A 27,966-nucleotide genomic window follows, 5' to 3' on the forward strand; every position below is an offset into this window, starting at 1 on the left:
GAGCCGGTTGGCATTCTGGCCCCAGACTGCAGGGCAAATGCTAAATGAGTCACTAGGACCCCACAAAGGGCGGGGGGTGGCTTTCAGTGGGGTTGGTTCCGATTCAGAGCCTAGAATTCCTCTTGGGCCTGCCAAAGAGGGCCTGCCTGTCCTGTGTGACCCAGGACAAATCACTCATCCCCCGGGGCCCAGATCTTTGTTCCTAAGACGGGGTGACACACACACACACACACACACATATATATGTATACATATATATATGTATACACACATATACTCAAGCACACGCGCGCATACATATATATATACATGTATATATATATATATGTATGTATACATATATATATATATATATGGACTCGCTAAGGTGATTTAGGGAGTCTGTGAGAGAACCTGGATGCAAGATGTGAGGACCCTGGAGACACGTGGTGAGACACGTGGCACCAAGAAACATTAGGACGAGCCTCAGTATGGTGCGCTCCCCGCCCCCATCTAAGCGGCTCGCTGTTCCTCGCCTCATCTTCAGCCCCCGGAGCCTTGTGAGCCGAACCTCATTTTCCCCCACACTAGGTATTCCCAGGGAGAAACGCCCCACGGGCCCCCGCCTAGCAAGGCCCAAGAACTGCTGGGCGGGGGCGGGACCGGGACCGGACGCAGGGGGCGGAACGCAGGAGCGGGAGTCAGCTCAGCCCCGCCCAGGGGCGGGGGAGGGGGGCGCGGTGACGTCACCCGTTCCGCGTGCTGCCTGGACCTGCGGCCCTTCACACATGCACCGTGGCGGGTGGGAGACCAGATTGGTCATCTTGAGGCCAGCTCCACTGACCGGTAAGCCTGGGTGACCTTGAGCCAGGCATTTTTCTTTGCGAAGCTGCTCGTCTGTGAAGCAAAGGTAGTCACACTTGGCATTGCCTCTCTCTGGGCCATTAAACTCGGAGATCGTAACAACTCTTGCTTTCACCCACTACTCCACTCACGTCTTAGATGTGTAGTCACCTAACCATCTCCCAATAACCCCGTGTTCTGCCTACTGCTGTGCCCATTGTAGTCCAGAAACGCTGGAATGGTTTCCGAAGCTGCAATGGTTTCCGAAGCTGAAATGGTTAAAGGGTGGAAAAATATTTTGTAAACCGCAAAGCACTGGGTATACGCAAATCTCTTGTCTCTGTCCACGTATCAGATATGCAGACAGAATGGAGAGACGGAAGAATTTCCAGACATTGAAAGAGGTGACATGCCAGGCCTCCAGTGATAGTGTGGCACTAAAATGCAGGCCTGGTATACCTTTCTCCCCTGCCTTCAAAAAAATTTTCCAGACAGTTCTCTTTTCACATCGCCAAGGATCCCAAGCCTCCTAGGATCTGGAACTCCCATGTAACCCTCCCCAGGTGAAAGCAGCAAAGTCCTGGTGTCTCATCCCAGTCTCTCCTGTTTATGAGTTCTTCATCACCCAGTCGTGCTACCACAGTCCTGCCAATCCCTTACCTGGTGCAGGCACCAGGCCCAGAAATCCAGTCAGGTGAGAACTGCCTCTTGGAGAGTGCCTTGTGCCTGGGGCAGGACAGGTGGCAGGCAGAACAGTTAAGTAGGTCAGGGTTGTTTGTGGTGGACCCCGCCCCCTCACCTTCCCTGGCCTGAAATCTACTCTTGATTCAGGGTTAAGTTTTACCTTTTTATTTTTTTTAATGTTTATTTATTTTGAGAGAGAGAGAGAGACAATGTGTGTGTGCGCACGCGCTTGAGCAGCGGGCGGGGGGAGGGGAAGGCCAGGAGTGGCAGAGAGAGAGAGAGAGAGAGAGAAGCAGAGAATCCCAAGCAGGCTCTGCACTGTCAGCATGGAGCTGGACAAGGGGCTCGATCTTACAAACTGTGAGATGATTAACCGATGTTTAGCCGACTGAGCCACCGAGGCACCCCAAGTTTTACCCTCTTATTCAAAGGGACCTGGGAATACTGAACAACACCCAAGACAAAAAGGGACACCTGGTGGGCATCAGGAGGACTACAGACAATTTGGGGTTAACAAAGGCAGGACTCAGTCACACCCCTCAGGTCACCAATACTAGGCCCTCAGAGAGGCAAGACACATGCATATGTGTATTAATAGAGTACGTTACCAAAAATGCCCTATTTACTATTTCAGACTGGCTTAGATCATAACTTCTGGCCTTTTCCACCACACTCCCCTGAGAAATTTTGTTCTTGCCCGTGACTTCAACCATCAATCAGCCTCTGTCTCCTGGACATTCTCTCATTGGTGCCCCATACCATGCCTAAAACAGATTCTTGACCCCCTTCTATCCAGAGTGGTCTTCCTCCTGTGCCTTCAGCCCCCATATTCCATCATTCTACCTCGGAAAATGTGAACACCTGCCTTTTCCCTACCCTTGTATGATCTCCCCACTTTTGACTTCTGCCTTCTCCAAACTATGTCCTGGGGAGTCTCCAAGTGTTTTTGTTTGTTTGTTTGTTTGTTTGTTTGCTTTGAGCAGCACAATTAACTGGCTTGACTTAATAGATTTAACATATTTAGACTTTTATCCAACAACTAGATAACATATATTTTTTTCAAGCATACATGGGACTTTTACACATATTAACCACATTTCAAAAGAAATCTCAAATACAAAAGAGTATGTTAAATGCTTTTAAGCTGATCAATGAAGATACCATAAGGGGAGTCAGAAAATGCTTAAAACTGAATTATAATAAAAATACTATATACGGAAACATGGGATATAGCTAAAATGGTACTTGAAGATAAATCTGTAGCCTTAAATTCTTATGTCAAAAAAGGGGAAAGTCTGTAATTTAATGTGCTAAATATTAAAGCTAATACAAAAAGAACAAAACCAAACCAAAGAAAGAAATAATAAAAAATTTAGTGGAAATTTAAGAAAGAAAGTAAAGAAACTGAAGAAGCAGAAAACAAATATATGAACATTAATATAAGTAAAATAGACAAATCTCTAGTGAAACTCATCATGAGAAAAAAGGGATAAGACATGAGAAACAATTTTAGGGATAAAAAAGAAGACATACTTTAGATAGAATAGAGATTGAAAAGATCATCAAAGAAAAGAGTATGCCATAATAAAGCTTTCAAGAAACATCCAGAAAAATTGACTCAGAGAGGTAGAAAACCTGAATAGTCCTATATCATTTAAATGGAGGGGTGCCACTGGCTTAGTCAATGTAGCATATGACTCTTGATCTCGGGGTCGTGAGTTCCAGCCCCACATTGGGTGCAGGGATTACAGCAAAATGAAATCTTAGAGAAACAATAATAAAGTAAGATCTTTAAAAAAAAGTTGAGTCCTTAGTTAAAATGGTTCCATACAGGGGCACCAGGGTGGCTTAGTTGGTTAAGTGTCTGACTTCAGCTCAGGTCATGATCTTGTGGTTTGTGAGTTCCAGCCCCACTTCGGACTTTGTGCTGACACCTCAGATTCTGTGTCTCCCTCTCTCTCTCTGCCCCACCCCTGCTCTTACTCTGTTTCTCTCTCTCTCAAAAATAAACATTAAAAAAATAGTTTGTCCATTACAAAAAAAAAATGTTACCATACAGAAAACAATAGACTCAGTCTATTTTATAGGTGAGTTCATCAAAATTTTAAATAAATAGACTAGTTCTGTTTAATATTATTGAGCCTGTTAATTAATTAAACATGTAAATACAGGGAATTTTTAATTTTTTTAAAAATGTTTAAGTGTTTATTTATTTTGAGAGAGAGCAAGGGAATGCAAGCAAGGGGAAGGGCAGAGAAGGAGAAGAGAGAATCCCAAGCAGGCTCCATACTATCAGCACAGAGCCCGAGCGGGGCTCAGTCCCACAAACCCGTGAGATCATGATCTGAGCCTATATCAAGAGTCAGATGCTTAACCGACTGAGCCACCCAGGCACCACCCCATAGGGAATTTTTTTTAAGTTTATTTATTTATTTTGAGAGAGAGAGAGCAGGGGAGAGTCAGAGAGAGATTGGAACCCCAAGCAGAATCCACACTGCCGGCATGTGTGCTCAGGGTGGGTCTTGAACCCACGAACTGCAAGACCATGAGCTAAGATCAAGAATCAGACACCCAACCAACTGAGCCACCCAGGCACCCCGTGCAAAGGGAATTTTTTTAAAACAACAGTCTCAATAGATGCAGGAAAATAATCAGATACTTGTTCCAATTAAAAGTTATAACAACTTAGGAATAGAAAGAGTATTGTGCTCAATGGTGAAATATTAAAAGCATTCCTTTCCTGATCAGAAATGAGATAGGGATGCCCAGAATCACTGTTTCCACTCATCATTGTCTTGCAGGTTTTAGCTGGTGCAGTATAACAAGAAATAAGAGATACAAGATTAGAAAGGGAGATTGCAAACTGTCATTGTTCTCAGATGATAGATAGGGTTGTACTTAAAAAACAAAAAACAGGGGCGCCTGGGTGGCTCAGTCGGCTAAGATTCTGGCTCTTGGTTTCTGCTCAGGTCATGATCTCACAGATCGTGAGTTCAAGCCCCATGTCGGGTTCTGTGCTGACAGTGCAGAGCCTGCTTGGTGTTCTCTCTCTCTCTCTCTCTCTCTCTCTCTCTCTGTCCCTCCCCCCTCTCAAAATGAATAAATAAAAAAAAAAAAACCAGACAAATTAAGAATTAATAAGGTAGTTTACCAAGTTGTAGGACCAATAAACAAAAGTCAATTGCTTTTCAAACTCTTCAGGAAACAAAATGAAGGAAATTTTCCATTGCCATTGCATCAAAAACAAAAAACAAAAAAACAAACAAAAAGCATAGTACTAACAATCAAGTGGGTGAGAGTTGTGAGATTTCTCATGTCCCAACAGGATGTGGAAACTGAGGCAAAGAGGTGGGGCCCAGGCTGGTCATGCAGACTGGCTCAATTGTCCCACATCTCTAAACATCAGGTCCATTGGCCTGTGAGGATGTCAGTTTAGGGTATTCCCCACTCCCCCCCACCCCTGCCGGAGTTCAGAGATTATAAGCGTCATGGAACTGGAAAGAACCAGAACTGACAGGACACATCTGGCAGCCACTGAGTTCGGGAAGCCAGTTTGTTCTGGGAGTTAAGGATCCAGAGCTACCCCTCACTCGTATACAACCTCTGATGTCCCGATGCCTTTGGTTGCTTGATTCATCTACTGCCTCTTAGCAACCCTCATTGGCCTCCCTGATCCCCCTGAAAGGCCAGTGGCACAGCCTAATTGGGAGAATTCCTAGTCTGAGCAGCAGCTAAGTCTCTGTGCATCCTCCAAGACCCCACTTCGATTTAGGCTAGATTAGGGGTCTGTAAGTCTTCTCCGTAAAAGGTAAGAGAGTAAATATTTTAGACTTCGCATGCTCTATGGTCTCTGCCACACCATCAACTCTGCCACTGCGGCATAAAAGCAGCCAAAGACAACATGCAAACAAGGGTGGCTATGTTTCAGTAAAACTTTATGAACACACATCCGAATTTCACGTACTTTTCACAGGCCAAAACAGTATCTTTCTGTTGATTTTTTCCACAATTAAAAAAATGTAAAAACCATTCTCACCCATAAGCCATCTAAAAGCAAGCAACAGGCCCACCAGCTGCAGGCTACAGTTGGTCAACTCTTGCTTCAACTGGCTACCCTCCAACGACAGAAGGTTGGGCTGGGTCTTTGAGGCCTGGTCAGGAATAAAGGGTATCTTGGGAGCAATAGGCATTGCAAGTGCTCCTGAGAATAGGACTCCGGAGATCTAGAGGGTTTTAAGCTTTGACAGCCTCCATGGCTTCCTACACTCTAAGTTAAGGTCAGAGCATCTTAACATGGCATTCGTGGCCCTCTGTGACCTGAACCCTGCCTGCAGGGCTACTTTTTGCTCTTCCGCCTCCTTCAGGGGCTCCTAGGCTATGGTCCTTCTGTCAGGGCTGTGCCTTTCCATGCTTTTCCCTCTTCCGGGAATAGACCTGTGTCATGGGCTGACTAGTCTTGGCCCTAAGCCTGCCCCTTCCCCAGGCTGAGCTGCCTGCCACAGCGCCCTGTGGACTGAAACCTCCGTCTTGTTTATGCATTTTTGCATCCCCGGGCACTCACTGTGGGAGCTTAAGTTAGTGTCAGTGAGTAGGAGAAGGCTTCCAGAAGAGAAGACTTCCAGAAATTCTGTGCTAGTGGAAGATTTGAGATTGTCCCATTAGGAGACCCGCTAGGAGTCTCTGGTCCTAATACTGATCAGCATGTGATTTCTGCTCTGCTTTGGACTTGGGTCCTGGGAGGGGAGACAGCATCCCCACTCCATTCCTGGAGCAGGGAGCAAGGGTTAGTGCAACACAGGCTCTGAGCTCACTGTCCTCATTGAAGCCTTGCTTCCCCAGTTCATAGAATGTGGAGACTCGCTTTTACCTCTTCACAGGATGGTGAAATGGTGTGAATGCTTTTTGTCAACTAGGGAGATGTTTCATTAGCTAGAGCCCTTCTGCCCAGAGGAAAAGAAGGTATATTGAGGGAGGACACTCTTGGTTTGAGATTTAGATCAGGAACAGAGAATCCTGGGGCATTTTGGGGAGCAGCACCCACACCCCTTCCCAAACCCATTAACTTCTCCCAGCCACCGGCTTCTCACACTCCACAAGGAAGGAAAGAAGAGCAAGGAAAAATACAATTGGGGTGGTGCTAAGCCTGGGGCAAGGATGAGGAAAGCAAAGATCCTTTATCCTTCGGAATTCAACACATAAAGAAAATACAAAGGAAGGAAGATGGGGCACCAGGGCTGATGAGGGAGGGCTGTGGGGCTGGGGGTGGGGGTGAGGTAGGGGAGGAACCCCTCCCCAGTATTCCAGCGGCGACACAGTGGGCCAAGAAAGCAGTTGATGGACACCTACAATGTCACAGAGCAGGAAGTGGCCATTCTCTTCCGGAGGGGCTGTGGGCCCAACAGGATTCCAAGATGAGGCCTTGGATAGACAAGGACAGCTTTCCATCTGAAGGGCACACAAAAGGGGTAGAGCCAAGCGAAGTATGGCGTCCCACAGCTCCCTGGGCAGGCTAACGGCTTGGGAGCTCCGGCGCCACATCTGAAGAGGAACAATTTCTGGCAGCCTTCAACGGGCTGCTCTCTGGGAAGCGTCTTCAAGCGCCCTCCAGGAGCCCCTGCCACCCTGCAGGGGTCCCTGGAGACCCTCTGCTCCTCTGGTCTGGCAGCTGCAGGAGCGAAGAGGGCCAGAAACGAAACCAGATTGAGAAAACAGCTCGATATGCTCACGCTGGGGAGACGCATGTCTCTGTGTTCTACACACGTGGGCGACTGCAGGAGTTGGGGAGGGTCCCCCCGGTGGCCAAGTCGTCCCCAGTCTCCGCTCGCTGAAGGCGCGTCAGCACAGCCGCCCCAACAGCCCTGTGCTATGTGATTGATGGGGAAGGGATTGGGGGAAGGTCAATCACTCCCTTTTTGCTCCATCCCACTCCCGAGGGAGTGCCGAGCTAGCTGGGCCTGGCAGGTGGATAATAGGGTCCCGCCAGCGGCTTTAGACGGTAAATAAGATTGAGACAGCCCACCCCCTGCTCCCCGGGGACCCCGGCCGATTCCTAGAGGGTAACACAAGCAGCTGCAGAGACAGGACCAGGCCGCAGAGGGCGGGGCGGAGCCTGGAGGAAAGGGGCGGGGTGGGGGCGGTACCGCCAAGGCGGGTCTGGAAACTGCTGGAAGTAATCGCAGTACCGCCGTCGTCGCTCCTTCCGCCGGGCGCGGGCAAAGAGTCCCACTGCTAGCCCGAGCCGGCGCCCTTCCCACCCCCCTCCCCACCAGGAGCCACGCCCCGCTGCAAAGCGCTGGCTCTTTCCCCTCCCCGAGGGAGGACCGGGCTCCCGGGGCTGCGTGAAGTTAGATCTCGAATTCTGCACTGTCCCTAAGGAAAGCCCTTTTCCCTTATTGGGCTGTAGGCATGTGTAGGGCAGATTCTAGCAAGGAAGTCGAACCTGGGAGTCGAGGTCGGAGTGGTTGGCCTTTCTATCCACCTTTTTTGGTATTCCTCTTGGCCAGGACACTTATGTGTGGAGGCGCCTGTATTAGGGGTTTATAGGGAGGTCAGTGGGATCCTCGCCACTAGATCCCTCGTTTATGTCATGTGAGCATTCTCAATCTCTAGTTCTTAGACGGTGGTCGAGCCTTGGCAGTGCGGAGATGCGGCCACGAAAAGCGGTACTTGCGCGTGCTCTCAGGGCGGAGACTGAGACCGGTTGCTTCCGCCCTTCCCCGCCCCCTCCCCTATTTTGGACCATGACGTCAAGGTGGGCGGGCAGCGGCAGGTGCCGGGCTGACCCGCATCCTCCTTTAAGGCGGAGGGATTCGGGGACGGGCAGCTGGTCTGTGCTTCGCCGTATATAGGGCCACTGGGGGCGAACAGCCGCTCTCTTGAGTCACCCCCGCGCAGCCTTGTTGCGGATTTTGAGCCGGACTTAGTCCCTGCTCACCGTGGTCTGTAGTGCTTACAGCTCTTCTCCTTGAAGGTAAGGTCATTGGTTCTTTTCAGGTGTTTCTGATTGGATTGTCCTTACGTGTTGCTTTCGTCCATCGTTTCCTTTTCAAAGCCTAGATTTTGTCGTGTTGGAGCGGTCTTGGGATAGGTCAACTCAGAATTTTTGGGGGGTGTGGATGGGACAGGGCTCTCGAGAGTTGGGCTAGTTTTTTCATCCGTGCTTTGGTGCGGCGTTTCCCTCAGACGGCAACTAGCCGTGGGGGGAGGTGGGCCGCGGAGTGGGCTTGGGGTAGTGGGCAGCTGCACGTGGTGTCCGCGCCGGCCCGGGACGCTGCCATGTTTGCCCCTCCACTTCCGGACGCGGCTACGGGGCGCCGGAGGGTCCCCAAGGGTGGTGGGTGTGCGCGCTGGACGTGACTCAGCACAGCCTGGTGCTGGCCTGGCTTTGCCATCTCTTCCGTGGGACGCATTTTTCCAGGGCTTTCTATTCCTTTATGTGAGGTTCTTCGGCAAGGAACGATTACGGCCGGCTCTGGCCCGCCGTTCTTTCTTTCCAGAGCTTTTCTGCAGTCCCGGTGAGGGGGAGGGGAGAGGAGGGGGCAGGCTCTGGAAGATTCATGGGCCCTTTCCTCCCCCGCCCCTCCCAGAGAGCTGAGATTGTTCTGGAAGCTTCTGGAGCCCGGCGCCCCGCCCTGGTGCCCGGATGCTGGGGCGAAGGGAGGCTGCGCGGTGGCGCCCCCTCCTCGCGTGGCCCTGGCCAACGCATGTCCGGCAGTGACGAGGGTCTGCTCAGCCGTCTACGGCCACCATCTTAGTTGTGTTTGGTTTCGTTCTATATTGTAGCCACATGTGTTGAGGGGTGCTTTATCCGTTCTTTGTCTTAGCCTCTTGGGCGGGTATCCACCGGTCTCTCGGGTTATCTTCTATCCTGTGAGGCAGCAATCCCACGTGAGCTTTTGATGTGGGAGATTCTCAATTGAAGAGAGCCAATTCCGGATTACTGGCCATTTAACATGAAATCGCTCATCTTGGGCTATTGGATTTTGTAACAAAAAAGGTGGTGGAAACGTAGTAGGTGGTTTTCTCCTTCACCTGAGTTTGGGTTACCTGGAGTTGTTATTCCTATTCTTGGGTTGGGCCCAGTATCTGCATTTTGAACAGGCTACCAGGTGATGCTGAGGTTTTGGGTCCCACGGATCAGTTAAGAGCAGTTTGGTTTCAAAATACCTTTTCAAAAAGCTTGACCTTGTGTATTGTGGTGAAGCAGCTTTTTATTTTTCTTTCTAAGTTGGATTCCCACTAAGAGAAGTCTTTAAAGAAAAGGCGCTACGGTTTTTGAGGAATATGTTCATTACCTGGATTAAAACAGCTTGGACTAAGTCTCTTTGAGTCTTCCGCTGTGACCGTGGTGAACTTGAAGTGTTAAATGTGGAGCCATCCAGTTCTTTTGTAATTCTTGATTGTTCTCATTTTAGATGCCTGAGGAAGTGCACCATGGAGAGGAGGAGGTGGAGACATTTGCCTTCCAGGCAGAAATTGCCCAACTCATGTCCCTCATCATCAATACCTTTTATTCCAACAAGGAAATTTTCCTTCGGGAGTTGATCAGTAACGCTTCTGATGTGAGTGGTGTGGGCAGCTTCATTTGTGGTTTTTGTTTTCAGCACTCCGGAAAAGAGAAGCGCGGTTTGGTATTTTGTGGGGCTGCTATTCTAAAAACGTTGATGTGGGTAGATGGGTTATTGTAACTGTAAATGGTTCTTTTTGTGTTCTAAGTTTTATTTTGAGAGTGAGGGAGGGGCAGAGAGAGGGAGAATCCCAAGCAGGCTCTGAGCAGTCAGCCTGGAGCCCAACACACGGGGCTTGAACCCACAAACTGAGATCATGACCTGAGCCAAAATCAAGAGTCAGGTGCCCCAACTGTATGTGGCTCTTACACGCCAAGTTTGGGAGTGGGTAATCAAAATTGATGCTATTTGGGAGTAAAAAGTAGTATTGTTTTGGACGAAGAGCTGGGCTTTTAGGAAGCAGAATTGTAAAAATGAGATTTGTGTTTTCAGGCCTTGGACAAGATTCGGTATGAGAGCCTGACAGACCCTTCCAAGTTGGACAGTGGTAAAGAGCTCAAAATTGACATCATCCCCAACCCCCAGGAACGCACTCTGACTCTAGTGGACACCGGCATTGGCATGACCAAAGCCGATCTCATAAATAATTTGGGAACCATTGCCAAGTCGGGCACTAAAGCATTCATGGAGGCTCTCCAGGTATGTGGTATTTCAGCTAGGTGCACGCCATCCATTTTTGTGGATGTTTGGTTTGCTGTTTTGTTTTAAACTTGTTTGTAAAATTTCCTGGCAGGCTGGTGCAGACATCTCCATGATTGGACAATTTGGTGTTGGCTTTTATTCTGCTTATCTGGTGGCAGAGAAAGTGGTTGTTATCACAAAGCACAACGATGATGAGCAGTACGCCTGGGAGTCTTCTGCTGGGGGCTCCTTCACTGTACGTGCAGACCATGGTAAGACGGCTTTCCTATTAGGTTGTCTGGGTTAGAATTCTGGGGAAACCTGTAATGGAGATCTTGAGGGTGTTACCTGTGGAGTCGTTGATGACAGGTCTGCATTTAGCTTCATTTTTTATACTCTGATTAACTCCTAGGTGAGCCCATTGGTCGGGGCACCAAAGTGATCCTCCATCTTAAAGAAGACCAGACAGAATACTTAGAGGAGAGACGTGTCAAAGAAGTGGTGAAGAAGCACTCGCAGTTCATAGGCTATCCCATCACTCTTTATGTGAGTATGGACTGGTACTCCTCACGTGTATGTCTGCTCTTTCGGGGAGTTCCAAGGTCCCCGTTTTGGTTTCTGAAGTCTGGAACTACTGTCTTTTGTACTTTAGCTGGAGAAGGAACGAGAGAAAGAAATCAGTGACGATGAGGCAGAGGAGGAGAAAGGTGAGAAAGAAGAGGAAGATAAAGATGATGAGGAGAAGCCCAAGATTGAAGATGTGGGCTCAGATGAGGAGGATGATAGTGGGAAGGACAAGAAGAAGAAAACGAAGAAGATTAAGGAGAAATACATTGATCAGGAAGAACTGAACAAGACCAAGCCCATTTGGACCAGAAACCCTGACGACATCACCCAGGAGGAATATGGAGAGTTTTACAAGAGCCTTACGAATGACTGGGAGGACCACTTGGCAGTCAAGGTGAGAAGCCTTGCATGTTGATTGAATAGGAAGAGCAGGCAGAACGGCGTTGCTGGTAGTAGACCATGGAACTTGCCCAACTGTTTGGTGGTGGGAACTGAATGCCGTGGATCCATGTCCTTTCACTTGTTGATGACCCTTTTAGGGTAAAGAAAGGACATCTCAGTGACCTCACTTTGTCTCTGTGGCAGGTTCCTGATAGGACTGTTAACTCATTGATCCCAGGATTATACATAGCAGTACCATTGTGGATCAGTTTGGGGCATAGGAGTTTAATTTTTTCAAAAGAGGTCCTATGATGTCTGTTCTGTCATCAGTGCTTAGGGAAGATCTCTGTTCCAGACAATTCAGTGAATGATGTGATGTTGGGACTTAAAGGTGTATCTTGAAATACACTACTGGCTTACTTTGAATTTCTTTCAGCACTTCTCTGTGGAAGGTCAGCTGGAATTCAGGGCATTGCTGTTCATCCCCCGTCGGGCTCCTTTTGACCTTTTTGAGAACAAGAAGAAAAAGAACAACATTAAGCTCTATGTCCGCCGTGTGTTTATCATGGACAGCTGTGATGAGTTGATACCGGAGTATCTCAGTGAGTGTCCTTTTGGCCGAATGTAGTTGGTTGGGTAAAGTCCTATAGTGCTCAGGAAACGGAGGTTTTGTCTTTTTTTTTTTTTTTTTTTTTTTTTTGAAATCGGGTTCAGTGAGAAAGTGGATCCTGTTGAACTTAGATGACCCTGTCTACAGTAACTCCCATTTTCTTCCTGATTGCAGATTTCATCCGTGGTGTGGTGGACTCTGAGGACTTGCCCCTAAACATCTCCCGAGAAATGCTCCAGCAGAGCAAAATCTTGAAGGTCATTCGCAAAAACATCGTAAAGAAGTGCCTTGAGCTCTTCTCTGAACTGGCAGAAGACAAGGAGAACTATAAGAAATTCTATGAGGCATTCTCTAAAAACTTGAAGGTACGGAAGTAGCAAATGCTTACTTATTAAGATGGAGGGTTTTTTTCATTCACCTAGAGAGTAACAGATTATTTACAAGTAAGATCGTTTTCTTTCCACCTTTGAAGCTTGGAATCCATGAGGACTCCACTAATCGGCGTCGTCTTTCTGAGCTGCTGCGTTATCACACCTCCCAGTCTGGAGATGAGATGACTTCTCTTTCGGAGTATGTCTCTCGCATGAAGGAGACCCAGAAGTCCATCTATTACATCACTGGTATGTTGGAGCCTGGGTCTGATCAAAGCCTCATGGGGGTATAAGGAAATAGGGAGGACATTTGGGAATACCTGGGAACTGGTAGGCGGCATTCTGATCCCTGAGTCTCTCTCAACCCTGCAGGCGAGAGCAAAGAGCAGGTTGCCAACTCCGCTTTTGTGGAGCGGGTGCGGAAGCGGGGCTTCGAGGTAGTGTATATGACTGAGCCCATCGATGAGTACTGCGTGCAGCAGCTCAAGGAGTTTGATGGGAAGAGTCTCGTCTCCGTTACCAAGGAGGGCCTGGAGCTACCTGAGGATGAAGAGGAGAAAAAGAAAATGGAAGAGAGCAAGGCCAAGTTTGAGAACCTCTGCAAACTTATGAAAGAAATACTGGATAAGAAGGTTGAGAAGGTAAGCAGTTCTGGGACTAGGATGTAGTTTGTAAATGCTTTAGAGCTGTTTCCCTCAGAATCTTGTGGTGCTACACAGTTAGTAGTTTTAGGTTGCCTGATTTGTGCAGAGCTTCTTTCTTTCCCGTTTCGCTGCTTTTACCAGGCAGGTGGGTTGGTATTTTTATAAATATTTGGGAACGATGAAGTGTTTCTTCTGAGAATAGAACTTAACATACCATCATCTTAGCTTGGAAATGGTGATCAGATTTAACATAAACACAAGTTTTTGTCATTATCCACAGGTGACCATCTCAAACAGGCTAGTGTCTTCACCCTGCTGCATTGTGACGAGCACCTACGGCTGGACGGCCAACATGGAGCGGATCATGAAAGCCCAGGCACTTCGGGACAACTCTACAATGGGTTATATGATGGCCAAAAAGCACCTGGAGATTAATCCTGACCACCCCATTGTGGAGACACTACGGCAGAAGGCAGAGGCGGACAAGAATGACAAGGCTGTCAAGGACCTGGTGGTGCTCCTGTTTGAAACTGCACTGCTCTCTTCTGGCTTCTCACTGGAGGATCCCCAGACCCACTCCAACCGAATTTACCGCATGATCAAGCTAGGCCTGGGTGAGTATCTTTGTTACACCAGTGTGTGGCTAGGAGTTGGGTAAACTAGTCTGTGAGGGACAGATTTGACTTAATGGTATTCGGGTTGACATTCACGTGGCATTCTTTCCTACTTAACAGGTATTGACGAAGACGAAGTAACTGCAGAGGAACCCAGTGCTGCTGTTCCTGATGAGATCCCTCCCCTTGAGGGTGATGAGGATGCGTCCCGCATGGAAGAAGTAGATTAGTTTCTACCTGCAGACCTGTGCCCTCTGTATAGTGTCCCCATGGCTTCCCAGCAGCCCTGAGTGGCCTCGGTTCACCTGGTTCCTTCTGCTGATGTCTAGTGTTTTGTTTTTTTTCCCCCTCCTGTCTTTGTCTGAGGCAGGATACAAGGGCCTCAGGCCTATCCCTTCCTATATTTGATGAGGGGTTTGGATGTGTACTGTGGTTTTTTGTTTATTTTGTTCTGAAGTTAAAGTATGCAAAATAAAGAAAATACAGTTTTATACAGTTCTGCTTTCCCTTGTAAAGTGGATCTGGTGCCTTCTGAGTTTCTTTTGCTTTCCTATTCCAAGTTGTACCTGCTTTCATCCTGGTAATTGGTTACTCTGGTACATTGAAAGCTAAAGTCACTTGTAACCATCTAGCAGTTCTGAAGTCCCCCAACAGACTCTAAAGGGTAGCCACAAACCAGCATGTGATACTCTGTCCCCTTCCTAAAGCACATATTTCCGTCAACGAAAACACGGGACTCGAGACCATTGCAGCAATTTAATTTAATAAAATAAAATTAGAGCAAAAAGTTAACATTTCCAAAGTACCAAAACCTGCAATGGGCTCTTGGAGCAGAGCCTGGGGATCCAGGAGCAGAGGGTGGTGGTGCTGGGTAGGGCTCTCCTATCCTTCTCCCCCAGCACAGCACCGTCTTTCAGGGACTCCCGGGAAAGCAGCACTTGGAGCCTACAACACTTGTGCTTTTCTCACCAGAGTAAGTTCCATAGGTCTCTGGGAGGGAGTCTGCACGGGTGGGCCATTCAAGGTAGGGGACAAGCACAAGTGTGTTGGTGGCAGAGCCCACAGGGCAAGACTTCAGGGAATTTTGAGAGGGGCCTTAGAAGGTGCTTCTGCCTTCTCAGCAAGCCCCTCCCACCCATTGAGGAAGGTCCTCTACCTTGGGGCTCAGAAGAATCCCTACTGGAGGACGGGTGACTTAAGGCAAAGGGGAAGGCTGACTCCCGGACTCAACCCCAACCTGCAGAGCTGGTTTGTGATACTAAAAGCCTGCATTCTGACCTTGAGCCAGCCGCCTCAAAAGTTACAGTAGGAGAGGAAAACTGGTACGGTGAGGTTCTTGTTGGACTTCATCTCTCAGGCCCCTCAAACTTTCTGCACAGGGGACTCGACAGGCACAGCCTTCTTTCCCCGTTGCTTTAGTCGGCCCCGGGCATAGACTCTGAGGAGGAGGGCAGCAAAGACCACAGCCACCCCCAGACCCCCCACCACAGTGACTGTGTGGCCATAGAGGAGGCAGGAGAGGAGGATGGCGAAGGCCTGGCGGAGGGTCATGATGATGGTGAAGACGGCGGCCCCGAACTGCCCGATGGTGTAGAAGATGAAGAGCTGGCCGCATGCAGAGCAGACTGAGAGCAGAAGGGCATGCGCAGCAAATTCACTGTGTCGCCCCATGAAGCGGGTCCCCTCCAGGAGGGCCCCCTGCTCTAGCAGGGAGCCCACCGTGAAGAGGCAGGAGAAGAAATTGACCCCAAACATCATCTGCACCGAAGACATCTTATAGGCAAACAGGGCATCCTGCCAGTTTGAGGTGAAGCTGTCAAAGGCGATGTAGCCTGCCAGCAGGATGAGGCCGGACAGGGTGGTGGCCGGGGAGCTGCGGGGCTCCGGTCCGCTGGACAGCAGGAACATGCTGACCCCGATGGAGATGAGGCCGGCCGTCAGGTATTCCCAGTGTTCGTAGCTGCGCCGAGACACCAACTTTCCCATCAGCATGACAGGGATCACCTTAGAGGCCTTGGCCAGCACCTGGGTGGGAAAGCTGACGAACTTGAGAGCTTCATACTGACACCAGCTGCTGAGCACGTTTGACAGGCTGGCAAAGGAGTACCGGTACATGGGTGCTCCGTGCCGGGGCTGCTTACAGAGGATGCAGCAGAGGCCAGCCACCAGCAGGGCCAGCACCCGGTTCATCAGCACCAGGAACTGGGAGTCCGTGAAGCGCTCACCTGGCGAGGTGGCAGTAGCCCCATAGCTGCGGGTCATCACTCTCTCCTGCAGCACTCCCCAAGTCAGGTAGGACACCTGGAGGGAGGGGCGGGGAGGAACGAGGACCGAGAAGGTAAGAGGAGGAGAAGGTGGCCCGAAAGATTTCGACCTCCCTCTTCCTCAGAAAAGGTCTAGATGATTCAAAGGACAGCATACGTATGTTGGTCCCTCTGTAATAACCAGAAGTTTCCTCTCCCCTCCAGAGCCTGGATTCACCTCTGAAGGATCAAGTGTGTGTGAAACGATGACAGAGGCTTTAGGCATGCCCAGACCCTGTCTGCCCCACAGGAGGGTAGTTAAAGCAGACTCCATCCCATGTAGCCTCCTGTCTATCCTCAGTGGATTTGGGGAGTAAGACTGGACACCTGTGCGGCACGTGTAGGACTAGTAGTGCCCGCTCTGAAGTGCCAAGAACTCCGTATCTTCGCTCCCTGTCACATGCAGTAGTGGGGGGAGGACTGCGTGGCTTCCCCAAACTTTGATCAGTGGGTTAGCAGTATATGAGACATCACTGCAGGGGGAAGGGTAGTAACGGCACAGGAGAAATCACACAAGAGGGCAAGAGGAAGGGGGAAAGACAAGACAGTGGTTATCCCGACCACCTCTAAGATGGTGGTACTATGCGCCCCCTGGAAGAGGGGGCCATGTTAACACAGCCAGCAAACCGCGGGGGGCTGGCAGGGTGAAAACTTTGGTTCCACACCGTACCTGTCCTGGGGTCCAACCCAGGAAGAGAGGCAGAGCCTGCCTACCTACCTGGAGCCCCGCGGCGCAGAAGAGCAGCTTCAGGGCCTGCCAAGTGGGAGTGGTCTCTGCCGGCTCGGTCCGGGAAGCCAGAGGAACCTCGTCAGAGGCCTTGGGCTCATGGCCAAACACACAAGTTTTCACCAGGGGAAAGCAGAGACCCCGGCCTAAAAAACAGGCAACCAAGGTCAAGAGCCAGTATTCTCCCCAGCACCTCCTCTTGCCCAGAGCAGCCAGCGGCCCTGCTGTCAGGCCTGCAGGCATCCCTCCCTCCCTTCCCAAGCCACAACCCAATCTGGACTGCTGGTCAGCACTCATAATAGGGACCTGGCACGCTTCCCCACCCTTTCGGCACACACACCTGTCTCCAGGTAGTTCTTCCGCTTGAAGTACTGCACCAGCAGGTAGCCAGGTACCATAAAGCTGGCATAGCCAGCAGCATTCACCAAAAAGCGGAAAAACCACAGCTGCGTCCATGACTCTGGAGGGGCTTCGGGGGTCTCCCCACCTGCCCCCAGGGAGGGGAGCGCAGCCAGCACCACCACTGCCCACCACCTGCGGGGACAGCGGACGTAAGGATTAGGGTGCCGTTCCTCATCCACTCGGCCCTCCGGAGGGGACTATACTGGAGAAGGGCCCGGAGTCTCCCCGCCCCCCTCAGCTGCAGCCCAGCCCGGACAAAGAGCCTCTCTCTCTCCTGGGGGGGGCCGGCGCGGGCCAGGCGGGGCTCCCTCCCTCCTCGGGGGCGGACCCGCCCCTCTGGCCACACAGGTTCCCTCTGTTCCCTCCAGCGCTGGCCGGCCGTTCGGGCTACAGGCGGCGCCCCCTCCTCCCACCCCGCCCTCCAGGATCCCGGAGCGCCAGGGTTCCCAACTCCTCCGCCCGACACTCCCGGACCCTCGCAAGGAGGACAAGTCCAGTTCACGCCGCGTCCCCCCTCCCCGCCGGCCCCGGGCTCCGCTACGCGGGCCTGCCGCCGGGCAGCTGGGACCCCACCCGGCCCCTCCGTGCCCAGCAGCGGCAGTCACGTGGCCCGGGGGCTCGGTCACGTGGGCCCGCCGCTCCCCTAGCCCCCCCACCTGGCGTCCATGGTCCGGGCCGCGTGGGGCGGAGGGGGGCCGGGGAATGCGGTCCCCGGGCCGCGCGGTCCCTCCGCTCCCGCTGCCGCCTCCAGGAGCGGCCGGCGAGCGAGCGGCTAGCGGAAGTGCCGCGCTCTTCCCGCCTCCCTCCCCGCGGCCGCCCCTCCGCCCCCAGCCGCGACCAGGCAGCGCCCCGGGCCGCCGGCGGGCCACAGCGCCCCCGCGCGGCCCGGAGGGAGACGCGGCCCGGTATCCGGGAGCTGGGCCGCCCAGGGCGGGGAGCCCCCAGGCCGTACACCCGCACCCCGCTTCGTCATCGCCCTTAGTCCACACAACCAACCCGGGAGGTAGTGGTGCCCCTGCCCTCTTGGGACAGGGACATTGACGTCGTGCGTCCCAAGCACTTCCTCTTGCGCCACCCCTTCCCCGTTTTCTGACGGGAAGAAGATACCTCCTTCCATTCCCCAATGGGCTGCAGTTCTGTCCCAACTCCCCAAGACCTTCAGGCTCGGCATGACCTGGCCCGTCTACTTCGCCCACTCACCCACCCTCTGCAGAGTCCCACTGGCCTGCTCTCCGTTCCTCTAATTCACCAAAGGCCTTCGCCTGAACGCTCTCCCCACATCCCTTACTCGTCCTCGTGTCCAGGTGGAGATGACAGTCCTCACAGACCTCCCCTGACCGCCCAAAATGTGGCCCTCCACCAACTCGTGTTCACCTTCCCACTCTTTTTTTCCCCCTCACAGAATCCACTGCAGCTTGTAATTACATATTTATTTGGGCGTTTGTGATTTTCATGGCTGTCTCACTCACTAGACCGTAAGATCCAAGTGGCCAGAGATTGTGTCGTTGGTTTATCCCCCTGTATCCATATTGGCCATACTCACCTCACAGGGACTTCAAACGTGTGTGGAATGAAAGGAAAAACACACAAAGCCACCTCCCTCTACAGGCTGGCCTTTCTCTCCAGGCTCCTCCAGATGGCCACCTCCAGGGCAGTGGTGATGCCTCCCACCCGGGGGGGGGGGGTCTTCTCATTCAGGGCAAGGGTTTGTGCTGGACAGAGAGGCCTGAGGATGGTACCCCCTCCCCCCCCCCAACATGCACTCCCTACCTAGCAGAGTCCTACCCTGCTCAAGTGGCAATTTCCTTCTCTCTGTCTCTACCATAAGGTCACAAGGCAGGCCTATCTAAAAATCCCCAATGCACGCAGACATGCACGTGAGCAAAACAACTGTAGGGGGGGATCTTTATAAAGGTCTCTGCTGTTTTAGTGTCATGTTATTGAAACTTCCCCTTCCCCAGAGGGTCAGTTCAGGGCCTTCTGTGTGAAGTCTTTAAACAACAGTGTTTTTAAGAATCCTCAACAGCAGTGGGATGGAACCCCTCAGGGTCCTGCTTGCTGATTTCAGTTTCTCTCCTCACTCAGGAGAGTCCATGTCTTCCTACTGATTGGCAGTTTCAGGCTGACCCAACGTGGGTAGAAACAAGAGCCCCTGCCGTCTTCTAGAGGCAAACAGGCTTTGCCCAGGATACCTGGGGCTTTGGGAGTCTTCAAGAATCTCCATCCACCTGGGAAAGTCTTCCTTCCAGACTTGCCTTCTCTCACTTGTGATCCCTCCTCTCTGCTCAGGACCGTACTGGCCCCAGGCTGTGGCCTCAGCAGTCCCCAGGACACCAGAAGGGCACATTGTCAGGGCCCAGACTTCAGCAGCTGTAGCTCCGGCTTCCGGATGTGAAGAGGTGGGAGTCTCCGGGGCCCCAGACTCTGCCCTGGCTTCAGTCGGCACACAGCAGTGGCTTCCCAGAGATCTTCAGGTCATCAAAGGGCAAAAGAGCCAAGGGCTGAGAAAGAGAATGGAGAGAAGCAAAATCAGGGCCCATGGGGAAAAAGCGGCAGTGGAGGAAGGGAGCTGGGAAGACAGATTGGACCATTTCTCCTCCACCAAATGACAACTCAAGGACATTGAGGAACAAATCTTCCCACTAATCCCCAACACAGCAGCCCCTCTGGGCTAGGCAGAGCCCTGAAGCCTTAGGCAAGCCCTGACTCTCTAAGATATCAGAATATCAGAGCTCCCACCCTGGAGGTGATCTAGCCCATGTGTCTGGTTTTGGGTTTTGTTTTTTTTTTTGGCGGGGGGTGGGGGGCAGGGGCAAGGGGGGGGTACTTAGAAAACATTTTGAATATTTTTTTAAGTAAGCTGTAGGCCCAGTGTGGGGCTTGAACCCACAACCCTGAGATCAAGAGTTGTATGCTCTCCTGACTGAGCCAGCCAGGAGCCCCAGAGTATTTTTTACTTTGAACATTTTAAAATGGGAAAGACACTACAGGAAATCTAGGTCCCATCTTTCTTCAAAAAATTCTAAGACCTGGCAACACTGGGCCCACATTCTTCCTCTGCAACTATCTGCTGAAGCTGAGTAGAGTGACCCTTGGGCATTGACTCTGGTCTCTCACAGGCCCCATCACCTTGCCTTACACCTATCCTGTCTCACCGATCCACTGTAGCTGCAGGGCTCCTGTTAGAGTCCAAGTTTGGGCTCCCTGGGCTTGACCAACTAAAAAAACAGAGGGGCAAAGGCTTGCCCAAGGTCCCACAGTTGGTGAGTGGCAGAGTCGTGGATTACTCCCGGGGATCCTGACTCTTTGGCCCTTTCAGCTATTATGGTGCCTGTCTCTGCTCTAGGTGCGGGAGGTCCTGGAGAGCAGAGCTGAGCCTATGCCTCTTACGTCCTCAGCCAGGTCCTGGGGAGTCTCGTCTTCCACGTTCCGCAGCAGGGAGTCGGCACCTGCCTCGCACAGAGTGGATGAGATGCTGCTGAGGCCCCGACCTGCCGCAAGGTGCAGGGGTGTGCACCCGTTGAGCATGCGGGCGTCTACCCGTGCGCCAGCCTGGAGCAGGAACTGCACCAGACCCCGCTCCTGGGTCTCCACAGCCAGGTGCAGGGCTGTTTTCCCACTGGTGCCCTCCTGGAGGAGAAGAAGGATGTCAGCCAAGGCCCTGGAGAAGAATCGTGCTGGGCCTGGGCCCTGGATAAGGAGGTGAGTGCCACCACTGCTGACTGCTAGGCAGGGGACTTGGGGCTGGATCAGGCGGTGGGGCAGGCCCTGGGCCGGGCCCTGATTGGCCCTCTCACCTGTGTGTCAATGTCAGCTCCGTTCTGCAGCAGCAGTTCCATGAGCGGCCGGTTCCTCTGCAGGGTGGCGATGTGGAGGCAGGCCAGACCTGGGATGGGGGTGAGGGTGGGGGCTGCTAATCAGCATCCACCAACTCTCTCCCTCCCTCTCTTCAGGGACCTCCCTACCCCTCAGCCCCAAGGGACTCACTGCCCACTCAATGCCTCTGATCACAGGAGTGTTAAAACACAAACCCAAAAACCCCCTCAAAAGTCTGAGGGGAAAGGAACTCAAAGTTTCCACCTTTTCAGAGTCATGTTATTGAAACTTTCATGCTTCAGGGGTCAGGTTGCTGAGTGACACCCCACATAAGTGCACCGTCCCCCAACATACATTCCCCTCCCCCTTCCCCCTCTCCCCGCCGCCCCCCCCATCTCTAACTCTACCTGCCTTGAAGCCCCACCCAAAAACCACCTTCTTCAGAGCTCTCCAGGATCCTCAGGCCCCAGCCACCCCTCCCCCCCACCCACCCCGAGGGCCTTGTCCTGCCCTGTGCTTCCCTAGCCTTCTTGCTACCCGCTTTCTGGAGTGGAACCACCCCCACCCCCGCCTACAGAACTTGATTCAAAGTGACATCCCTCACCTCCTTCAAGTCTCTGCTCAAATGCTGCTGCTCCTTGAGGGTTTCCCTGGTCACTCTCTTTAAAAATCACACCCGCCCCATCCCTCACATTCTAGTTCTCACTCTGCTCTACTTTTCCCACAGCACTTACAGCTTGGTAACCTACTAGAGAACTCACTTCTTATATTTAGTGTCTGCCTCAATCGCTCTCCAGCTCCTGGAATACTGTCTGGCACACAGAAGGCCCCCGGTACATTTTTGTTGCATGAATTAACGAGTTCGTCTAATCTCTGGTAAACTAAATATCTTGAGGGCAAGGTTTAGCTCTCTGTTTAGCTCACAGTAGGCTCTCATTAAATTCTAAATCAAGTTCATTCGTTCATTCGTTCCTTCAGCAAAAAGGTACTGAGTACCTGTTGACTTAAAACTGGAGGTGCATTGACAGACAAGCTATGAACCTCCTTTTCCTGACAGTGGGGTCCATCTCTTGTCCCCTCCTCATCCCACAGGCCCTGAGGCTGCCCATACCTTGCCAGTTTTGCAGCTGGAGGTCCAGGGAGTGAGGTGGTCCTCGGCCTGGCTCTGGCCGCCCCTCCAGCAGGCAGCGGGCACAGGCCAAGTGCTGGCGCTGGCAGGCCACATGCAGGGCCGTGTCACCGTGTCTATCCTGTAGCACCCGACTGGCCCCCTTCAGCACCAGGGCCCGAACTGCACCCGGCTGGTCCAGATGTACAGCCAGATGGAGTGCTGTCTGTAGGCACAAAGGGTCCAGGGCTGTTGTAGCATGCTCCCACCTCTGGGGACGTGCTAGGGTGGACACAGGAATTACCAGCTGCCAGCACCTTTTTTGAGGGCAGCTTATAAAGGCTATGGCCCTGGTCTTCCAAGGAAACGCTACCAAACCCTTCCCTCTGTCACTGCCCACCACCCCAGTTCTGGAGGCAGGGTGAGGAAAGTGGGCCCCTGCTCTTCTTAGAGGTCCCCTCAGCCCCTGGAGAAAGGACAGTTGGGGGCAGGGAAGACCTCTGTTATCCTTGGGGGCCAAGTGACAAGGACGGGCTGGAGGGAGGAAAGACAGAGGCACCAGGCAGGCAGTCTCAACCTGGCATACTCCTCTTTTAAGGCTCCATGCAGATGCTGCCTCCTGTATTAATGCTCCCCACAGACGCTGGGTCCCACAGCAGCTGGGGTCACAACTCTGGTCACCATGCTATGAAATCAGGGGTTGACAGGAGTCCCCTAGCCCAGGCTCCAGCACCTTGTGGGCAGAGGCGTGTCTTACTTGCGTGTAGCATCAGCTTCTGTCCCAGGGTCTGGGATATGGTTTCCTGAGTGCGCAGCCCAAGTACCCTCGTGTGGCTGCTGGGAATGGCTGTCAGGGCAGATATAGGTATCTGGGCATAGCCCAGCCTCTCCCCCCACCCACCTGGTAAAGGTTGTTCTGAATGTCCAGGACCTCCTGGGGCAGCAAAGCCAGGCAACAGAGCAGCACGGCTGGGGCCTCGTGAATCACCGCCAAGTGGACCAGCCTGGGAGAGGGAGACCAGGAACAGGGTTTAAGTGTTAGGGCTCAGGCCAGACACAGTGAGCTAGGGTCCTGGGGTTAGAAGGAAGAACACATCAATCTCTAAGAAGACACACATAGGGTCGGTGTAGGAAGTGAGAGTTTGGGCCAGGAAGTGAGGGTTGGTGAGGGAAGCCAGGATCTGGCGGGTGGGAGTTCCAAGTTCCCATCTCTGGCCTTCAGGGGGGGCCTTGGCTGAGTGGGAGCGTGGGCAGGGTGCTGATGGGAGAAGGTCCTTCCTGTTCAGCCTGCCCACACCCCACTCCCCTCTGGCCCCAGGGCCCCACCGGGCCGGCTGCAGCTCAAAGCCAAACTGAAAGCTGCCGGGGTAGCACAGAGGTGGTTTCCGGGGCTGAGCTCCCCACGTCTGCCAACCCCAACAGGGAGGACTGAGAGGGCAGGAGCGGGGTCACCCCCACTCGGGGCAACTCAGTGGTACACATTCCAACGGAGAGAACACGGAAGCTCGTGGAAGAGGAGACAGCGCGGCATCCTGTCCTGCTGCCCTTTCACAGGGGGATCAAGAGGGTCACTCTTCAGACAGCACAGACTGGGTGGGGCCTGACCAGAGGCCCTCCACTCCGAGGACACTTCCAAGGGGAGGTCTGTGCAGTGCAGAAAGTGTGTGTTTGTTGGGGGCCAAAGAGCCTTAATCTCTTGCTCAGGTGGGAGGGGGCAGTTGGGAGGGGAAGTTCCAGTCCTGGGGTTTCCCCACATCAGGTGGGGAAAACGAAAACCAGAGCTGGAAGGTCTAGGGTGACAGCTGCCTTGGGGCATGAAGTGCCTTGGGGGGGTAGTTTGGGTAAAGGCCTGTCCGGGCTGGGGAGGGGGCTGCTCAGGCAGAAGGGGGGCAGGCTCAGTGGCGGGTGGCAGGAGAGGCCCAGGAGAGAGTGACTGAGGGAGGGAGGGAGGAACCGCTCTGGAAATCCCCTCGGCCAGGGCCTGTTCTCTAGGTCACATTCCTGCAGCCACCTCCCTCTCTCCCTGTCTCCCCTCCTCCCACTTCCTCTCCCCACTTCCATAAGTCCTATAAGCCAGACACCTCTGAGGGAAGACAGTGCCCCCTCCTCTCTAAGGACCTCCTGGGGAGTCCTGACACCGCTTCTCCACCGCCCCTAACCCCACAGTCTAGACACGACACCTGTCTTTAACTAGAGCCGGGTAAAGGCTTCTGCTGAGAGGTGGACAAAGGACGGCAGTGCCAGAAGTCACCACTCCCTAGGTCAAAGGTCAGCCAGAGGTATTCCACATGGAACCCCCAAATTCTTGGTTCTGGGCCTGAGGGTTGGTGATCTGGGCGGGATACAAAAAGGCCTGAGGTCATTCCTCTCCCACTCCCTGGGTCCAAACGCTGTCTTTGTCAAAGGCCACCCAGGATTAGGACCCTCCCATCTCCTCCAAAAAGCAAGTCAAGACAGATACCTGCTGCCTCCTCTACCCTCCCCACCCCCATTCATTCCAGCATCCCCAGTCTGGGACCCCAGCCCACTCCACTCTGTTCCTCATCCACAAATCCCAGCCACCCCCTCTCTTGACAGTGTTTCTTCTTCCTAAGGGACAAATCCTCAACTGGCCAGTCCCTCCCACCCAAACTACTTCTTACTTCAACTGCCTGCCCCCCCCAGCCCAGTCCCCACCAAGCTCCACCTGGGCCTGGGGCAGGAAGGGTAAAGTAAAGGGGTCAGACCAGGACAGTGAGGGGGACTTGGAGGGCTCAGGAGGTAGAGGGTGCCGGTAAAGCTGACTCCAGCCCTCACTTCCCCTTTCACAGCAGAGAAGGAAGTAAGCTGGGCAGCCAGCCGCCTGTCTGTCTAATGGGGCAAGAGTGCTCCAGCCTGGCTCACCCCCTCTTCCTCAGGGCTAGCCTCAGCTCTGCACCCTGCCAGCACCTCCATCCTTAGCTTCCTGACCCCTCCTGGCAACCTGTAACTGGCATCTTTTGTTCCCCGAGACGGGGCATTCTGAGGTCAGGGGCTGGGAATCCCAGATATTGAGCAAACAAGGATACCTACCCTCTTCCCCAGCAAGAAAAAAAAAACCCTAAAAATCTGGACTGGTCAGGGGAATTTTCTCTTCCAAGGGGTGGGTTATTGGTAGCTTTCCAAGCTGCTAGCTGGGTTCCAGGTGTCTGGTAATGATGCTGGGGCCTCTGGTCTGGGCCCCTCCAGAGCTAAAAAGTGGGCTAAGAGTGAAGTCTGGAGTTTGGAAGAGTGGGGACGGCCCCTTCCAGCGCGGGTGTCTTGAGGGATCCTCACAGAGTGGGTTCCCGGCCTGTTGAGGCTCCTGGCAGGCCCAGAGTTGGCATCGATTGGAAGGGGTCCCTGTCTCAGCTTAGACCCCAGACTCACGTGTCTCCATCCTCCGAGATGTAAGTGAGTGCTTCCAGCTGCTGAGGGCTCAGCGCTCCCGCTGCGGGGAGCGGAGAGCGTGGGGCTGGGTCCTCGGTCTCCGTGCCTCCCAACAAGGGCAGTGGCTCCGTGAGCGACGAGGAGCCATAGGTGGAGTCAGCTCGCTCCCCATCTGTATCTTCCTTCTCCTGTGGCTCCTTGGCTGTTCCCGGAGGATGGGTCCAAGGCTGGGGGCCGCCACTGTCCGAAGGTCCGGAGGCCGGGGCCGGGGTGGGCTCGGGCAGGGAGCGCAGAGAACGCAGAGACTCGATGCCCGAGTCGTACTGGCTCTCATCCGTCTCGTCCGGCCCCTTGCGCGCCTCCGACATGCCCGCGGTGCCGGCCCACGGGGGCCAGGTCCGAGCAGGATCCGGCTCCGGGCTCCGCCGCGCCGCCTTTCCGGGTTGCAGGTCCGCCTTGCGGAGCTGGCGCCCGGCCCGGAGTGGCGTTCTTCCCGGGCTGCGGGGGCCCGAGGGGTCGGCGAGAAGCGCGGGCGAGGCTCGGAGCGCTGGCGGGTTCCAAGGCAGAGGCTACTCCGAGCAGCTGGACTGCCCAGTCGGACGCGCTCTCTCGCCCCGCCCCTCCTGCCCCGCCCCCGACAGACGCTTCCGGACCGAGGCCCCGCCCTCCGGAATCCCCCTTACCCCGCCTTCTGCGTTGGCTCCGAGTCAGGGGTTACCCGGTCCTGAGTCACTCGTGCGTTAATTCACCCATTCATTCATTCATTCATTCACCCATCCTTCCATCCATTCACATTTTCCCCCGTCCTTCTTTTTTTCATTCATTAATTCCATGCATTTTCTTTCCTTCCTTCCCTTCTTCCATTTCTTCATTCATTTTTTCCATTCATTCACTCATTCGTTTGTTTTTAAAGGAATATTTATTAACCGTCTGCACAGGCTGAGCTGAGCGTCTTGCAGGGAAAGCACGTAGGTGATGGGACGGGGAGCCATTGCTTCCTATCTCCTGCCCATTTCTCTCAATTTCTCTGTTTTTCTCATCTATCAGTGCCCAGGAGTTTGGGTAGGGAAAGATAAGATACCTATTGTCTGTAAAGAAGCAGTTTTCCCTTTGGGTCCTGGATAGAGGGTCTCCTGTGTCAAACTTCCAGATCACATAGAATTGGGCATGAGGACGGATTTTTAATTTTTGTTCTTTTTTGAAAGTAGGTTTTCCCAGGCAGGCCCTTGTCTAAAAAAAAAAAAAAAAAAAAAAAAAAAAGGCAGAGTGGTCATATTTTTTGTTTGTTTGTTGTCTAAAAAAGCAGAGTGGTCATTCTTCACAGGGATGAAACACTGGCTCCGGGTAGTTACAACATCCGGTTACCCCCAGCAGGCAGGGAAGTTTAGTTCCTCCTGGTGGGGCCAGGATGGGGAGGCCCCAGACATGCTGGGCCATGCTCTGCTGAGGTCCCCACCACAGCCACAGCCCTAATGCCAGCACATCTTTCCTCCTTCCCTGTCCCTGCTTTCCCTGGGTCTAAAGGGCCTAGGGAGGTTGCAGGCATACTCCACCCACACAGTGAGCCCCAAACTAGTGCCCCATGATTCATCCCCTCCCCAAGTGCCAAAACCTAGGGCAGCAGTGACTTTAGATCATCCCCAAGGGAACATCTCCCTATTCCATCTCTAGCATTGGTGGAAGGAAGCTGGAGTGAGTGTAGACAGCTACTAGTCAGCTCTCCTACTGCCCTCCTCCGTGCAACAGCATCTTAACCATCTATCTGACAGACATGTATGGGGCTTCTCCTATATGCCTGACACTGGTATTTCTTTTTTTTTTTTTTTAATTTATTTTTAAAGCTTATTTATTTATTTATTTAGAGAATGATCATGCCCTGAGCTGAAATCAAGAGTCAGATGCTTAACTGACTGAGCCATCCAGGCGCCCCTGACATTGGTTTTTCTGCTGGAAGCAAAAGCAAGTATCAATAGTAACAGTAATAACCAACCACCACTAACCCCACCTCACCCCAAAATGTCCCATGGCCCTAGCCTTCACAAATATCCCTGACAATTACAATACAGACTGATTGTGCTAAGACAGGAGTGAGCACAGGGTGCTGTGGGGCCATGGAGTGGGGTCAACTACACAGTGGCATGAGGGGAAGGGAGGGTTTCATCTGACCTGGAAATGGGAAGGGAAGAGGGCTGGGGAGAAGAGAAGTACCTAGTGTGTGTGCTTGGAGGGGGGGCAGTGAGTAAAGAGAAGATAGTGGATGGACAGACAGGAGGAGATGACCCACTGCTCTTCCTCCCCATGGAGGACCAGAGTGGAGAGGGTGTGTTGAGCATGAGGCAGTG

General features: G+C 52.8%; 3 protein-coding genes across 4 annotated transcripts; 1 reads left to right on the forward strand and 2 right to left on the reverse strand.

The window, feature by feature from the left end:
- Positions 1-8,364: 8,364 nt before the first annotated feature.
- HSP90AB1 (heat shock protein 90 alpha family class B member 1) lies at positions 8,365-14,376 on the forward strand. The gene is made up of 12 exons (XM_049652780.1): positions 8,365-8,476; positions 9,921-10,067; positions 10,506-10,712; positions 10,807-10,966; positions 11,107-11,240; positions 11,347-11,655; positions 12,079-12,244; positions 12,427-12,617; positions 12,725-12,872; positions 12,996-13,264; positions 13,548-13,881; positions 14,002-14,376. Exons 2-12 carry the CDS (start codon positions 9,921-9,923, stop codon positions 14,109-14,111), a joined length of 2,175 nt encoding a protein of 724 aa, XP_049508737.1. The 5' UTR covers positions 8,365-8,476; the 3' UTR covers positions 14,112-14,376.
- A 251-nt stretch (positions 14,377-14,627) lies between these two features.
- SLC35B2 (solute carrier family 35 member B2) lies at positions 14,628-18,066 on the reverse strand. Of its 2 annotated transcripts, XM_049652807.1 has the most exons (4): positions 17,970-18,066; positions 17,252-17,445; positions 16,903-17,057; positions 14,628-16,182 (listed from the first exon to the last, which is right to left on the reverse strand). In XM_049652807.1, exons 1-4 carry the CDS (start codon positions 17,978-17,980, stop codon positions 15,244-15,246), a joined length of 1,299 nt encoding a protein of 432 aa, XP_049508764.1. In that variant the 5' UTR covers positions 17,981-18,066; the 3' UTR covers positions 14,628-15,243. The 2 variants fall into 2 exon arrangements, with proteins under 2 accessions (XP_049508764.1, XP_049508765.1); XM_049652808.1 differs by lacking the exons at positions 16,903-17,057; positions 17,970-18,066 and having other exon boundaries at positions 17,252-17,332.
- Positions 18,067-19,204: 1,138 nt separating this feature from the next.
- On the reverse strand, positions 19,205-26,205 carry NFKBIE (NFKB inhibitor epsilon). Its single transcript, XM_049652821.1, has 6 exons — positions 25,625-26,205; positions 23,139-23,241; positions 22,241-22,463; positions 21,111-21,199; positions 20,704-20,943; positions 19,205-19,814 (listed from the first exon to the last, which is right to left on the reverse strand). The coding sequence occupies exons 1-6, from the start codon at positions 25,990-25,992 to the stop codon at positions 19,749-19,751; spliced, it is 1,089 nt and encodes a 362-aa protein (XP_049508778.1). The 5' UTR covers positions 25,993-26,205; the 3' UTR covers positions 19,205-19,748.
- Positions 26,206-27,966: the final 1,761 nt, after the last annotated feature.

The sequence above is a fragment of the Panthera uncia genome (assembly GCF_023721935.1).
Source record: "Panthera uncia isolate 11264 chromosome B2 unlocalized genomic scaffold, Puncia_PCG_1.0 HiC_scaffold_24, whole genome shotgun sequence".
NCBI classification, from domain to species: domain Eukaryota; kingdom Metazoa; phylum Chordata; class Mammalia; order Carnivora; family Felidae; genus Panthera; species Panthera uncia.